The sequence below is a fragment of the Ambystoma mexicanum genome, chromosome 6p (genome assembly GCF_040938575.1).
Source record: "Ambystoma mexicanum isolate Mex_15411 chromosome 6p, UKY_AmexF1_1, whole genome shotgun sequence".
Taxonomy (NCBI): domain Eukaryota; kingdom Metazoa; phylum Chordata; class Amphibia; order Caudata; family Ambystomatidae; genus Ambystoma; species Ambystoma mexicanum.
In genome coordinates, this window is record NC_090935.1 from 801,915,207 (window position 1) to 801,932,266 (window position 17,060).

The window sequence follows — 17,060 nt, forward strand, 5'->3', positions numbered from 1 at the left end:
CATTTTTCAAAAAAACTTGCTTATGCATTACATGTAGCGATCTGAGGGGTTGATTGAGGGACCACCCCTAATACTGGAGGGATTGTGTTGTTTTTAGTGGACTTGTTTATATCCGCTGGCTTGATTTCTGTGCCTTGTAACTGCAGTACACAACCTCTGAGAAAGAATGAAGAAGGAAGGTGGTGTGCAATGTAGTAGTAGTGCAATGATGGTGACAATAGGCAGCCCCGCTAAGGTGCCTCATGATGTAAAAGATGTGCAAGTACAAACAGGGGATAACCATGAGCTGAAATACCGTATGACTGCAGTGTACAACAGTGTACAACACAGGTGACAGAGTGGACAATCTGCATAATACTACTATAAAGGAGCCCTATTAACTAGAATGGTATAAAGAGGTGTGGGTAGATCTGGCTGGGGAGGGCGGGTGCATCTACATGACCTGTACTCCTGATTAATATGCCAGAAGGGGTCAAAGCCTGAGATGTGTGCAGGGCATGGATGCCAATAAAGGGTACTCCAGCTTGGGATGAAGCGGTAATGGAGGCAGAGGAACGTAGACGTGCTAACAGCCAAGGTTATTCGTTACTTTAGGAGTAACGAAATGGGGGAATGTAAGGGAGGAAGGGTCCATATGCCCCACTTGTACATTCCGCATTAAATAAGTCTATTTGCTCATCCCATCATGGGGAGACATCCTCCTGTCTTTCACTGACAACAGTAGAAAGAAGCCATGGGGTGACACACTTAGACTCCATTTTGTGCTATTACATGCACCATCTTGTACTAGGCCAAACATTGATCTCTTAGAAGCCTTCTCTCCCCTTGCCCAGCGCTGGGCAGCCAGCTCCAACAGCCACCACCACCACCTCCTCCCCTGCCTTCGCTACACCAGCCCAGTTCTCAAGGAAGCCCAGGCACGAATTGTTGCAAACTGAAAACTGTATTCTTTCCCTTCCTCTGAGCTCACTGCCCTGTGTGTGACCGGGGAGAATCAGGACTTGTGTATTCATCCGTCGCCACAAACCTGCTCCTTCACTCCCACCTTTAGAAACTATCGCTTGCACAACCTTTTGCCCCTCTATTCTCCTTTCATGTAGCAGTTGGTGGGACCCTTCCCCATGGACCACTCTAGATTGCCCCAATCCTGTGTGATCGTACATTCCTCTTGGACTAACACCTATCAATCCATCCGTTTGAAACATGAGGCACCAGGGTGAATAAATCTCAGATCAAAACCTTTAGATACTGGCAAACAAGACCAATGCACCCCCTGCCCCGCAAAGGCCTAGGTTAAACATGTGTATATGTTTGTTCACAATTTATAGGTGATCCTGCATTCTGATATGAGTTTTGTGTGTTACATTTTTCTTAGTGTGCCAATGATTACTGTGTAGTTCGATTAGTCAGGACAATCACATCTTGTGGACCCAGCCTGATCTTCACCCCTCCCAGATGAGCCCAGCTGACTCACGTGCCACGAGAAGCAATAACTCTGCACCAACCCCATATGGACTATACAGTATCGTTACAATGCACCAATGGGCCTGCACTATTCATCCCTCATAGTATTCGTCACTGATGACATTTGTGTATAAAGATATGTTGTTACTGTATTGTTGGCAGAGTGCTCTCAGAGCAGCAGAGTTCTCTGCGTGCAGTTTTAATTTATAAACCTTGACCTGCAATCTTTCTCCTGGTCTCATTCCCTACTGGGGTGTGTCCGTTTATTCTGAGTTTGGGATTTGTATTTTGTAGAATGACCGCCTTCATTGGTAGAGGCACCAGTTGTAGAAGGGTACGACATTTCCATAAATCCAGCAACAAAAAGAGCAATAAAAAGAGCAAAGAGTCGCCCAATGGCTGGAGTTTTGACCTTGGTCAAAAAAGCGAGTGGGTGTCGGTCGATCAGCTCAAAAATTCACTCACCATATATGCAGCTGAGTAGAATATCATTACCGAATGAATTGAAGTGCATTGGTAAGGAAATACACTTAATAAACGTATATTGCCAACACTTAGCTGTTGGCTCCCTTCGTGTATTAATTACATTTTGGAAATAATAGTTATCAACTTAATTCTATTATGGGGAGACTTAAACATTGAATGCTTGCGCCTGAACACAAAACAAAAAGGAAGATCCAATGGCAACACGCAAACAGCAGTACGAGGCTAGAGGAAATGGAGGCGAGAAATCTTTCCCTGCTAAATGGTAACATGGTTGGTGACATTTCACCTAAAGCAACATGGGAAAGGAACCAACAAAAATCTATATTAGATTATTTATTTGTTTCAGACCGAATAGACCAGAGAAAGGCGTCATTAAATGTCATCTGCATGGAACAGAGCGACCATAACCTTGTTGAAAGAAGCCTTCAGGGACTCGTAAATGGCAGAAGAGACACCTGGTTGCATGACATCAATATTGTACCTGGCAGAAACAGATTAGGATTAAACAGAAAAAAAAGTAGATGACATCATACGTGCCCTACAAAATGTGCTGGATGATACCAATAGATCTATAATCGACTACTGTAAACTGCTTGACCAATACCAGGAAAGTTCTAAAGACCTGAAAAAACCAATGTATAAAAAATTACATTCATTCGACACTGAGGTGCTAGCCAAGAAACGCGAACTGCGAAACAATATAAGGAACATGATCAAATGTGGGTTAGAGAAGTCACATCAAGCAGTCAAAAAAGTCAAACAACAATATAAAAATTAGCTGATCTTCCATAAACACACATTACTCCAGCGCGCTGCAGAATCAATGATGAACACCTTATCAACTAAAAATGCAACAGATTCTGGAAACTGCTAAATAATTCCGCTATGCCACAACAAGCAATTATGAGCAACATGGTGTCAGCATCTCAATGGACGTCCCATTATAATTCTCTATTTTCATGACATGGTGAGTTTGTAGATATAAAGCTACCAGTACTTGCGTGCTGGGACATACATAGAGAGAGAAGACATCTTGACAAACATCAAGCACCTAAGTTCATCTTGGGAGCCCGGGCCCGATGCTCTCACAAATTAAGTGGACAGATTTCTGCACCACACTGTTCAAGTCGATTAATAACTGCACCATTCCGGAGTCAGAGGAGTGGAACCGTTGTGCCCATATTTAAAAAAGGTCAAAGATCGGAGCTTAAGAATTATCGTCCAATTGCACTCCTCGATCTAGTGGGAACAATGTTTGCTACTCAAATTCAACATCAGCTGTTAGAATGGTCAATCGCCTCGTGCAGATACGACCAAAGACAAACTGGGTTTGTTAGAGGTGTTGGCTGTGGGTTGAACCTGCTCATAATCTGTTGAAGATGGAGTCTATACGACAAGGGATTAAGATTTATTTAGCCTTTGTCATTTTGGCTCATGCGTTTGATGGTGTGAATAGAGAACTATTGTGGGCAAAATTAACAAAATGGAAATGTCCAGACAGCCTGATCGGAGCATTAAAAGAACTACATTCAGAAGCACAAATCAGACTGAACCAGGCTGGCTCTCTGTCTGCCCCCATTAAGACCTATAGAGGCGTGAAACAGGGATTCCCTCTGGCATACACCTTGTTCAATCTGTTCTTTGTAGACATTGGTGAAGCTCTGGGAGAACCTTGGCTTCCATGCCAAAATCAACGGAAACCATATTGGATGGATGCTCTACGCATGTGATGTGGTTTTTGATAGATCGGACCCCTATTGACTTGCAGCAAAAATTGGCGGCATTAGAAAAGTATGTTGATGCAAATGACCTGGAAATAAATCCATCTAAATCTGAGATTCTAATTCTCCGGAGCATAAGAGGTAGGAAGAGAACATCTAAATTGAAGCCTCAGTGGTTTTTGGGAAAGGAACTTCTAAGATGCGTAAACCAATGGCAGTATCTGGACATGTGCATCAACAGCAGTATCAAGGATGCTCCCTGGGCGAAAAAAGCAAAATCAAATTGTTGACAACTAGCAGCCCAAGGCTCAGTTAATAAGAAATATGGCAAATTTTCACTGAGGCCAGTGGTTGGCTTTTATATCCAGAAGGTCGTGCCAGCCCCGATATACGGAGCCGATTGCGCCCTGGGATGTTCGCATCTACTTATGGTCAACCTTTGAAAACACATTTTGGTATAGAGTATTGCAGATTCAAAAGGGGGTCCCAACTGTGTGTATTCGCTATGAGCTGGGGCTCACTTCTATTAATGCGAGGAACATGCTGTCGACGACAGAAAAATGGTTGCTAATAACCAACCTCCACAATACGACATTCTTCAAAATCCAAAAGATAGTTCTCACAAAACAAGTCTTATGACAATGGGCTGAGCGTTGTGAAGAACTTCGAGAGCTTAACACAGATAATAGTACTTTGCAGACCAACCCAAACTTGGTCAAAAAGAAACTATGGCTACAAGATTGGGTTAATACTATCAATCAGAGAAATCAACATACCCTGATAAAATATGTCGCACTGGAAACAAAGGACGTGAATGAACTATCTAAGTACTTGGAGAAGTTCCCGAATCGAAGCAAAAGAGCAACATTTTTGAAATTTCGGGTTATCTGTTTGAGACCAAAGAATCACTAGCTGTGAGAAACAGATCTCCAATTTTAGATCTTGGATGTAGATTTTGTAACAGTGCTGATGAAACTATTAAACATCTAACTCTCTATTGCTCAGCTCTTAAAAACTTAAGAACAAAGTACTTAGGATCGTTCATACAAGAAAGACCCTCACTGGATGGAGGAGCGTGGTGGTCCCTGCTCGCAAATGGATCCGACAAAAAAGAGTTATGCTTGGATATATTTTCTAAAGCAAGTACATGTTTTGCTAACAAAAGACATCCCATAGACACTATGGTTTTAGTAAGATCTTTCAATTGCCTAAATATAAGCTTATGTATAACTTCCTTACACTGTAAATGGATGTATTAGTTTTATTTAAAGGATAACAAGTAAATGAAATGTAAAAATGTTTTTTTGTAAAGGTTTGTATAAATTAAATAAAATAAAATGTAAAAAAAGATGTGTATCCTCCAATAAAATAAAGTGTAAAAAAGATGTGTATCCTCCAAAGGCGTCACGTCTAACCCGGATCCTTGTCCCCACATGCATTGGCTACAGTATCCCCACCAGGGCAAGTGGACAGCCCCTTCCATACAACTTCCTTCATAGCAACATAGCAAGGCCCTGTTTACATCAAAGGCCTTGCTGATATCCAGGAATGCCAGAAACACAGGTCTAGCTTGAGCTTTTGCTTGTTCTGCAAGCAAGTCCAGCACAAATCTGTTTAAGGCCGTACCCATGCCCTGTTGGAAGCCCGTCTGATAGGGATCCAGGCAGTTAGACTCACGTGTCCACTGTTGGAGCTCTTTGAGCGTCATTTTAGCAAAATGTTTGTTTGAGGCATCCAAGAGTGATATAGGCCTATAAAACAAAGTAGATGACCTATCACCACCGTTAAAAATCATAATTATCCTAGCAGCAGACCAGGTTTCAGGGAACGCTTTCTTGGCAAGAAAACTTGCAAATAACTCTGACAGTAATTTGGTCCAAACATCCGAATTTGCTTTAAATGTCAAATTTGAAAGGCCGTCAGGGCCCGGGGCATAAGATTGCATGCTCCTTTTTATTAGTAAAGCAATATCCTCCAAATCCCACTTAATGGCCCCCTTCCATCTGGCCTGCGACCATGCAGGAGACACATTATGCCCCAATTTCATATATAGGTCAGTGAAATGCTTGACCCAAGTTTCCTCAAAGATTGAGTGGGACTGCAGAAAACAGTCTCTGCCTTGAGGCTTAATTAACTGCCAAAATCTGCCCGAGTTATTCCCTGACAAGCCAGCATCATTTCGTCATCATTAATGTACAACACAAATTGCCTCCCCTTCGTCCAGTTTCGGTCTTGTCTTACACTATGGACCTCCTTTTTGTAACCAACTGGGAGAAACAACTTTAACCTCCTCACCTCCCTGCGCATTTGTTTCTTTCGGGCCTGGGTCTCTGAATCAAAACCATGAGTGCCACCCATTTTATGAGCCCATTTCTTCAGGTTTTTGTCCGTAGATAAACTACCCTAAACATCCCATATTGGAGGAGAGAATTCTTCGGGAGAACATATAAAGGTCAACCTCTCTGTAGTCAGGGCAGCAATCTCCGCATCGAAAGCCCTTGCCAGTTTTGGAGCCCATCTATCCTCGCAATTTCTAGGATTTATTTCTAACGCGAGGTGCCTGTTCACCTCCTTTTTTGGGTGTAAAATAATGTTATACACCATTAAGGAATGGTCTCTGAAGTCCAAGGATTTTACTGCCAGAGTCCGTCCCCCCCCACCGAGTGCCAAATCAGAAGAAAAACACATAATCTAGCGTTGTTTTCCACAGCCCATTATGCCATGTAAAATTAGGAGGGGTATCACCCTGGGAATTTCCATTCACAATTGACAAATCCCACGCTTCCAATTCTTGGTTGACTCTTACCCCTGGTTCGTGACCCCTTTACAGCACCCCTGCTGTTCGGTACCAAATACCAATGATCATCCAGGCATTTTGCGTTGAAATCTTATAAGACTATCAATGAGGCACCTCCCTCTGGGAATTCCCCCAGCAGTGTGAAGGATAGTGCCGTCAGGTCCTCCCCTAGTTGGTCTTTATCTGGACTTAAGTAAACATTTACCAGGAGGCATTTACAATATAGACCATCCACCGCCTGTTAGGGAGAATTTTCTGTTAAGGCTAATTTCTCAAACCTAGTGAGTCCCCCAGCAGCTTTGCTGGATTTTTGGGGTTTATTTGTTTTCTCCTGGTAAGAGTGAGACTCCTTTTCTCCCACTCTTAGACATGATTTGATGTGTGTGTTGCACAGCACCCTCAGTGCAGTAACACAGGGGTGTCATAGTGACCACCAAACAGACTCCATACCCTGGGACTGACTACTGTCTCCCAGGGCATGTAAAGTCACCATTGGCTTTACTAGTCTCAAAGTGTGAACAGAACCAGTACAATCATATTGTGGAAGTACTGGTAGGGGTAATTTGATTGCCCCTGGGTCTGTTTTCCAAGGGGGCACTGTCCCGTCCCCCCTTGTCGAGTTTCTGGCTGGTGGCAGTGGATACCACGCAAAATATTCCACCGGAATATTTCCTATGGGATTTTCCCATTCATTTTAAACGCACCACTTTTTGGTGCAATGTTAAAGTTAACGCCGGGTTATTTATTTAATATTTATTCCCCAGTTGGGTCTTTTTGCAAGGACTCAGTTTTAAAATGGTGTTTGTGTTCGCCTCTCAAACTCTAACCCAAGTCGAGCCCTTTGTTCCACTTTTTGGCAGGCTTCTCGACAGAAGCCCTCCAAATGGTGCCACTCTTTCTGGGGTCTACAGGATGCGTGGGAGGGGGATTAGGCACCCTGGACTGAGTTGCCTTGGCAACTCAAGTCGCACTCTTGTGTGATTGGCCCAGCTCACCACTTAGCATGTTTGAGTGACAGCTAGGCTGTTGAATGGGGGGTTTTCTGCATAAAAGCAGGGCTTTGGGGACTGGAACCACAGAAGTCGCCACAGGACCTAAAGAATCCAAAGAGGGGAGAAGCTGAGCCATCTACAACAACGACCCACCGGTGGAGCCCTACTGTACGAACTCGCTACTTCCCCGACGACAGAGGAGATCTTCTTCCAGGAGAGTCTTCTTCCCTTTGAGCTGGTGGGACCAACCAGTTCGCCTTTTTCGCCTTCCTGGATCATCTCGTGGTCGAATCGCCCGTGCCAAGCACCCCGGCGGCCGGATAGCCACGCTTCACCACTACCGCAAATAAAAGGGTTGTACCTTTTAACCAGGAAACTCCGCGGCTGGTTTCTTCCCTGGCAGTGCAACGACCTCCAGCTTTCTTCCTCGTCGAGATCCTCTCTTCCTCTGACTTCCTCTGGTTGAAGCCACGACTTGCATCCGCTGGCAGGAACTGCTGCCACCGCTGGAGCTTTCTCACCATTTCAGGTACTGTATCCCTCCTGCCCTGCAACAGATTGTCCAAGGTGTCCCGGAAATCCTGGATTTTCTATTTGGGTTGACCTCAGACATGCTAACTTTGCCTTTCTGAACTGATCCAACCTCTTCTGACTTTTCTGCAAAGACTTTGAATGCATTTCCACTGTGTGATCTTGGGCACATTCCGCCTTGCTTTCTCCAAGAGTGGGCCTGGCCTATGAACGTTTTGCTCTACACTAGACCCTGCCTTTCTTGACTTGCTGTGGTTTCTTAAAAGTGTTGGTACTGTGTTATTTTCCTACTCTGCCTTTTCTCTACCTTTTTAAACAAATTATTGGAGTGCCATCTACGGTTACACGCTCACCTCTGTTTTGCTAAATAAGTGGTGTCTTAACCTAGACTTGTCGAATAATTAACTAGGGAGGTGTATATACTTATAGTGACTGTGTTTGAACTTGCTTGATATATTAGTGCCATTGTATTTTCATAAGTGTGTTTTTAAATAAATAATTATATACTTTTATACCAAAGCTCTGGTCAGTGTTTATTTGTTCTACTGTGTCTTTGAGAGAAGTCTGACTGCTCAGCTACCAGGTAAATCTGGGTGGTGCAGACTGCTACCAATTGGGTTTACTGCTTACTCCTGTGGTCTTAAACTTTTTGCAGTGGTCCCTAAGGGAACTGCACAGGTTTCTGCCTAACACCGCCTCCTGCCAGACCAACATCACTACCAACATATCAGTCCTATCCAATTAAATTCTTTGGATGGCCACCCAGTGGGAGCGTTTAATGGCTGTCGGGAGACCACCAAAAGGCCTTCCCTTGTCACCCCGCAAGGCCTTAATATATAATACATCAAAGGCCTCAATCAGTGGTACCTGGAGAAGGGTTTCTTGCAAACACCCTATATCAAAGGACACAAAAAGATCTCTGTAATTTAAATGGTTCTTAAAACTCTACAGTTCCAAGAAACCAATGTCCAGTTAGACCATCATGTATAGCGCGTTTCCCTTTGTTCTTCTGCCCACCTATTACTGTAACCTTGGGCCCAAACTCCCTTACTGTCCTATGAATGGGGTCCTGTGTGTACCCCCTTGAACTATATATATCAGATTGTTGCACATCAGGTGAACCATGCACCGCCTTACCCTGGTCTGGGTAGATTGGAGCCAATCTTGAAATTGGTGAAGGTCCTCCATCAGTAACTTCAAAGCCCAGGGCTAGAAAACGCTATTTTTCTGCCAAAATGACCCCTTTAGTAATATACGACCTCAAGTGTTGTTTTACTGTGTCCAAACAATCCTCATACACAAACTCCAGTCCTAATATCACCAGAGGATAGGATTCTTAGATTTGGGATTTCATGCATAAGAGGGAGAGTGTAGTGCCTATTGAGAGGGTATCTACTGGAGCTCACAAATAACCGGCTCAAGTAGATACACATCTGCTCATTCACCTGTATCTCTTTTTGGGTCAATTTATGTTTTAGAGATTCCCTGGCATTAAATCTCACCCCAGTGAATGCCAGCCCACGAGCAGGCAAAGTATCAACCCTTAGTTCTTGACTCTCTGGTTGACCAGCACACGTTTCCTCTAATGTTTTTGAAGGAGTTAACAGCATATCCAATTGGGTCTTTCTAGAGACACGAACCCCCGCTGGATCCTTCACTACAAATGGTTTCGAGAACACTGCATAACATTTTTTGTTTAAAACTTCACCTTTTGGTCCTGAGACAGGTGGGGCCTTACTTATTGATTTTGAATTTATCGGCCCCACCAATGGTACCACTCCACCATCCCTCAATAAACAACATCCTCCCCACCCCCACACCTTGACTAGATGCTTTTTCTGTATTTATAGACCCAGCAGAGTCCTCCCTTTCCAGTGGAACCTGGATTTTTTCATCAACTGGATATACCGAAATATTACTCAAGTCAAAAGAAGGGTTATCCTCATCCTGGTTCTTTAACAGGGGTGCTACCCCCCCCACCCCCCCTGGAAAGGCTTGCTCCTCAGATGGATTTTTAATGCCATTACCGTTATTTAGTTTGAAGAAATCTCTTTTCTTTTGTTCCAAAATGCTCCCATCAACTTGAATTTGCTTGTGCAGCTCGGTTCTCAACTTTCTCAAGAATTTTCTTGAGCCCCGATTATTTTGCTTAGGGGGTAGTTTACAATTTTTTTGTCTTTTCCCTAGTAGATACACTTTATTCCTTCTTACAGAACCATGTCGATCACTAGTGGCCTGCTGATTCTGCTTGGGACTACTACTTGTTATAATGTCCCCTTGTTCCGGGCCATTGTTAAGCAGAATCCTGTGCAGTGCCCTAAGGGACCACTACACACAATAAAGACTACAAGTGGTAATACAAGTTCACCTTTGGTGCCAGCCTGTACTACACTGTTAAAGTGGTAGCAGTAGCAGAGCAGCCAGACTTATCTCAAGAGTAAATGAGCAGTAGCAGAGATTACACAAAGGACCACAATTACTGTGACTCAAGCAAACACTGACTCAAGGTTTCAAGTAAAAAATATAAGTACATTTATTTTAAACCATCTGTTCATAAAACACTTCACTTATATAAATTCAAAACCACATGTTAAATACACTACACACAACCACTTCCACTTGTTCCAGCAAATTCAAGGTAAGTACATTAGGAGTTGACAGACCGGTGTTGCGATACTAACGCGTACTCGCAAACAGAAATGCTCAAGAAGTTAAAACACACTTTGTACTTTAGAATTTCAAACAAGGGAAAAGGGGATAAAATCACAGGCAATACTTTTGTCAAGGCAAGGGAATCGGAGGACTCGTTCAAAGATACAGATTAAAGTCAATAGCCCTGCGTCAGTGTCAATGGAGCAGATGCTCAGTTGCCGAGGATCACACGTTGAAAAGCTTGAGGTGCAAGACGCCAAGAGTACTTAGATATTGTCAGATGGAAGGAAAAGTTATAAGAGGGAAGGAAGAAAGAACAAATCTTCGTGGAGGTACAGGGTTCACACCAATTCCGCATGCTCAGTCAGAGAGAACGACCAAATGTGCACAGTACCTTATTCTGTTGGAGAAAAGCTGGTGCCACAGCAGTTGTACCTGGTAGTTCCTGCAGACGCACGGTTCCTGCGGCTTCAGTCGTGACGAAAAGAAGGACGACGTCTGGAGCGATCTGCACTACCCAGGGATGAGGCCAGCAGCAGCGGAAAAGACAACGATGATTAAAAGGTGCGCTCCTTTAAAATCAGGAGAGGGCTCTTCTGATGGCTATCCGGACCACTACGGAACAGCAGTGATTTCGACCCAGGAGAGGATTCTCTGACTGAAGAAAAGGTGAGCTGGTTGATCCCCCCCCAGGCTCAAGGGAAGACGACTCTGGACTGGATCTTCTCTTGTCGTTGAAGAGTAGATAACTCAGGACTGCATCAGGGCTTCACCAGGATTCGGGGTTGCAGCAGCCGTCTTCTTCTCTGCTTCTCTTCGGTTCTTTGCAGTTCCAGTGGCGACTGTGCCTTCTAGCCCAAGAGTCCAGCCTTTTATGCCAAAATCCCCCATTCACACAGCCTGGCCGTCAATCACTCAGCAGGAGGGTTGTCCAGCCCGGACAACCACCTCAGCCAATCACTGCAAAGTGCGACTTGGGTCTTCAAGGAGACCCTGTGCAGGGGGAGACTGCACCCCTCCCTCACATTCAGCCCACCTAGACACCCAGAAGCCAAAGGAGGGCTTCTGGTCAGAAGCCCGCCAAAGGTCGGCGAACAAAGGAGGCAAACCTGGTTTACCGCACAAAGAAAGACCCAAGAAGGATGTTAACAAAAAGAAATGCTGATTAAACCCAACCGGAGCCAAAATAAAAAGTATTTGGGCAAGCGGGTTTAAAGTTCGAGGCTACTAAAATAGCCTAAAACGTTACCATGTTATGTAATATAACCGCGGTAGGAAAATTAGGGTAGGTACCACTGCCGCCAGCCAAGTCTTAATGTTAAGGGAGCAAAACAATGCTCCAAGAGGCACAGATAAAAAGGGCTAAGAATTAACCCTTTCCAAAACTCCATATAAAATCTGTGGTTAAAAGTGAATATGCAAAGTTAATGGCAACTTTATCCTTTTCTGGGGGACAGTAGTCAGCCCCAGAAAATGGAGTCGGTGGGAAGTCTAAGAGACAACCCTGTGTCACTGCACTGAAGGTGCTGTGTAACACACAAAGAGTGGGGCTACTGAAGTGGTGTACTCCAGAGTCCACAATCAGAAAAACAGTAGAAATACACGACAAAACACAGGCAAGAGTGGGGGAAAAGCTCACACTCTTACCAGGTGGAAAAAATAAACTCCAGAAATCCAGCAAAGCTGCTGAGGGACTCACTAGGTAAGGAAAATTAGCCACTGAATGAGAATTCTCCCTAACAGCCATCCCTAGTAATGGGACTGATGGTAAGAGGCCCACGGCCACCTCCACATTTAGTGTGGTGTTATCAACTTCCACCACTGCCCGTGGGGGTGGGGTCAATACTCGCCCCCCCCCCCCTACTTGCGTGTCCCGCAGCTCCCCAGGGATGACTTCAGCAGGCAGATCATCACTTTCAATAGGTAAAGTATTATAAATTGATACTGCCATTATATAACCTTCCAATAGATGAACCTTACTCAACAGTTTAGCCTTTAAGTCGGACCGGAGCTCCAGGAAGAACCTCCAGACTCCCTCGAAGCAGGACAAACCAAGCCTGAGCCACCTCAACAGAGTGCTGGACCCCAGAAGGAAGGAAAGTCCACAAGGTGTCCAAGAACCCTGGTGGTACCATTTGCGAGTAGCTGAAACCACAAAGTGCAGCTGATCTGAATGGCAGCCACGACTGAGGCCCTAGGACAACAGAATCTGCAGGACTACAACAGGAACAGACGCCAGCTGCAACCTTTTCTTTAGACTCAAGGTACTGTGAACTAAGGGGTACTTTTGTTGCGTGTAGCTTGCTTGCTTGCTCTCACTGGAGACTAGCATTTGCTGCTCTTTGCAGAGTTGCTTGCAGCTTTGCCCCTGACAAGCCTCCCAGCTTCTGGCCCAACAGTGATTCATTTGACAACAAAACTCTCTTTAACATTGTGCAATACTTTTGTGCTAATCTATAAGAAGTGCCTCAGCTCCCCTAGACTTTGCACAATTGACATTGGCTGTCCTGGATCCCTGAAGACTCTCCTTATCCTCTGACTTTGTGTTTTAACTGTCCCTCCAAACAGTCATACATGCCTTAATTGTATAACTGGGAAAGTGTTAACCTCCCTTGCATTGGGGGATTTAAAAGTGCTTACCCGTTAGAAAAACTTGTTAATCATCGTTTCCTTCCCTAACCTTTTTCCCACAACTTCAGTATTACAATTTAAGTATTAAAAGTGATATATTAATGTCCACAGTGTTGTAACTATTGAAGTCACCTCAGGGTGTACAAAGTATCTGTGTGCCATCCCAAAAGGGTATCTACTTACTTTATTGAACTGAAGGAGTGTGTTGTTTTGAAGTGCATTTTAAGAGTTGCACATTGCTTTCCTCTAAAGAGGGCTTATTTTAAAACTTAAAAATTAATAATTATTTTAATCAAGAAACCTGGAGTATAAGCTTTATTTGATTACTTGTCACTGTGAAACTCTAAGTTGCAACCATACAGTTCACATTGACCCCTCTTGAGATAAACCTGTCTGCTCAGTCACTCTACCAACTTGTGTAGTGCAGCCTATACCAAAGGTTGGGTTACCTATTGCCAAGAGGACAAGGCTGGTGTAGTCGCCCAGAGGGTTTCTACATACAATCTTGCCTAACATTATATAGTATATGTGTTTTGTGAAGCGCTCCGATGCTCTTGTTGGCCATGTTCACAATACAGAAAATCTGCTTTCACCCCCGTTGAAGACAAAACTAAATTATAGCTGCCACCAGCCTTCTCCCCAAAACCAATGTAGGCTATATAATCACCCTGGAGACAAAATGGGAAAGCATCTCTGTCCAGACCTGCCTACATTTGTAAACAGAAAACCCGCAGACTGACATTCATGGTGCCCCACCACTTTCTCCAAGACTCTGCCCACCCGTCTAGCCCACAAACATCACCCCTCCTCCAAAACCGACATCAAATGACATCATTCAGAGTGGGATTTGCGCTTGATACATTGTTTACGCCCATGCCTCGATGTGATGGCTACAAACAGACTGCTTGTGGCCAATCACGTCAAGGCGTGGGCAGAGTTCCTCGAATTGCTAGAAATCACAGAGACTCCACACTCTTCGTCAGAACCTGGAGTATCCGGGAGAAACCCAGAGATTAGGCAGGTCTGCCCCTGTCCCTGGAGCCTTATGGAAAACGATGTCACCATACTCTAAAAGAGTTTAAAAAAATGGTTGCAGTGGCAGCGGGGCTTCAGTAGAGGTCTTATTGGCCACAAAAAGGTCAGATCCAAAAAATATACAATGGGAACAAGCAGAAAGTTAAGAGGTCCTTAAAAAGGAAATACTGTCTTGATACTCCTGTGAGGGAATATTAAAGTGTATGTGAGGGCAAAATGAAGCACGAGAAGAGAAGGGACTAGTCATTTTCAATGGCTGACACCTATTCAGCAACCTCTGGGATTTAAGAGACCTTTTTAGGAAAGAACAAGATGATGCACCTAAAATAGAAGGTCCACATTTGATCTCGGAAGCCTGATTAGGTAATCAGACTAGCAGCACCAATAAACGAAGAGAAACATGTTAAAAGAAGCTTTCAACAACTACAGTCACAACCAAAATGCAGCTTTACCTGGCAGAAAAACTCACCGTCTCCAGGGGTCAGTGCATCACCAAAAGCCACATCACCACTAGACTAGAAACAAAGTACTACAAGAGGGGGAAAACCAGGACACCAGCATTTTCCGGGTACTCAAACTGTCTATGAAAAAAGTTACCAATTTAAAGACTGGCCCCTCCAGCCTACACCTCAGGAAGGTCCTGAAAATGCCAATCTTCAAAGAACATCTCGCCAACAGCTGATCATCCCGCTAAACTCTACTTCTCTTCCCTCCTCCGCTTACGCATCCCAACTCCGATGCTACCCCTGCACCCCCCCATGGAGTTCCTCTAATTCATAGGTGATGGTACCAAGGGCCATACCAAGAGGTAGTCATGCCACACTTCAATGTGCATTTCCTTTGTACTATTAGCCTTCTTAACATTTTCACATGACTTACCTTTTTGAATATCACAGCTTTCCAATGTTTAGTTTTGAAATGTGAATGTTTCAAGCTATTTGAATATTTGTTTTTTTCTATCGTTTACTGATGCTTGGTGCAGAACATGAAAGAACAGTGGATGCCCATTTCAGGTAAAACCAACTTTATAAAATAGCCCAGAGGTCTTTTTGGGATTAAGCGACGATAAACAAAAAAAAAAAAAAGTATAAAATCATACATTCTAAACAAAGCCAAAATCAAGCTTGTAATCAGTGTTAGTGTTACAATTTAGTATGAATTGCACCTTGTCTTCTTTGCTCTCTTTGTCTTTTGCAGAAGGTTCCTTCATTTTTTCCTTTGCTTCCTTTACATCTTTTTTGTCCTCCTTTTCTTTTTTCTCTTTTTTAAAGTCACTTTTGCTTTCATTTTCATTCATTTCTTGCTCTTCAGGTTCATTCTTAATATTTAATTGCAGCTCAGTTTTCTCCTCAATGTCTTTTTCGGCTTTTAATATTTTACTGGGAAATTTCCCATCCTGAAAAACAGATTGTAAATGTACTTATATAAGTAAACCTCAGATGCAATGAAAGTAAAAATACAAGCAGTTACACTCCTGTTAGCAAAACTGGACCAGATTCACAACAAATGACATACAAAAGTGACTTAATAGATACACAATCTTCCAATATTCCCAAACATTCTACAAGACAGAGTACACTACATTTTTCTCAACGTTACGTTGGTTGGATTGCATGGGGATCTACAAATATGCGAACACTGGCGAAGGATACAATTACCTTCATGGTGGCAGTGTTACTCCTACTTGTTAGGATGTGTTCGCTCTTCCCCGTGTTCATAAAATGTGAGAAACTGGCTCTCAGCTATGCAGCAGGGATTTCTCCAAGTTTCTCCTATCTCGCCTAGTTGAAGAAATCCCTGAGCAGTCAAGAGCAGTTCTTAGGAGGGGAAGGTTTTTAAATCTAAAAAGGTAAGTAAACCTTAATGAGGAGAACACAAACTTTGCAAATATTCTTTCTTATGGCCAAGTACTGCCTTCCACAGATTACTTATCTTTTAAATATCTTCATAAGGAGCAGATGGTATCTAACATTTCACACAGGCATTACAGACCGCATAGCGGCTGTACTCGGTCGTTTGCAACCATGACTCTTGATTTGATGTCCGGGACACAAATACTGCACCACCGATACCCCATCACCTCAGTTCTGACAACTGCCCCTGCACTCAGGGGCAAAGGAACTGTCTCAGGTTACAAGCATTCACTTTGAGGGGTAGGTTGGGGGGTGTGTAGACTCTGCAGAAAAATCAGAAAGACCATTTCTGAAGCTAAGTTACTTAGCGGTTGGATTAATTCTAATCACAGGCTCCCAGTCTTTTGAGAGACTCCCGAAGCAGTACAAACTTCGTCAAGGGAGGGGTGGAGGGCGACAGCAAGGAATCGACACGTACATAAAAATAATCTGGGTGGACAGAGAAACCAAAGTATGCATCCTCTCCATCCAAACAAAGAATCCAGGCCAAATTGTGAGTGGGGCATTGGCAATGGTACCACCTAGTAGACATGAAGATCAGAACCACACAACTTCAGGGCAGACGGCAGACCACTCCTGGAATGAGCCCAATGACCTGCAGGTACTGCCTCATTTGACAGGGAAGAGCATACAGAGATGAAAAGGAAAGGCTATGTGAACAGGGTCTGCTTCGGCACATGGATGGAAAAAAGACAAGCATATTAATCTTCTGGGTGAGGAAAAAATCTGTTACAAACTATGGCAGGAATGAGGGTCTGCCACCTCAAAGTAACCTGCTTCCTAGAAAAGATAAAGTAAAATGGCTTCACTGACAAGCATGGAGCTAACTCACTCCTCT

At 43.8% G+C, this 17,060-nt stretch overlaps 1 protein-coding gene across 1 annotated transcript in view; it reads right to left on the reverse strand.

Moving 5' to 3' along the window:
- The window catches only part of CHD1 (chromodomain helicase DNA binding protein 1), a 2,212,767-nt gene that overhangs the window by 308,230 nt on the left and 1,887,477 nt on the right, over positions 1–17,060 (reverse strand). Inside the window, exon 31 of the mRNA XM_069625454.1 lies at positions 15,475–15,705. Within this exon, the coding sequence (XP_069481555.1) occupies positions 15,475–15,705 (231 nt within the window). The remainder of the gene's footprint in view (positions 1–15,474; positions 15,706–17,060) is intronic.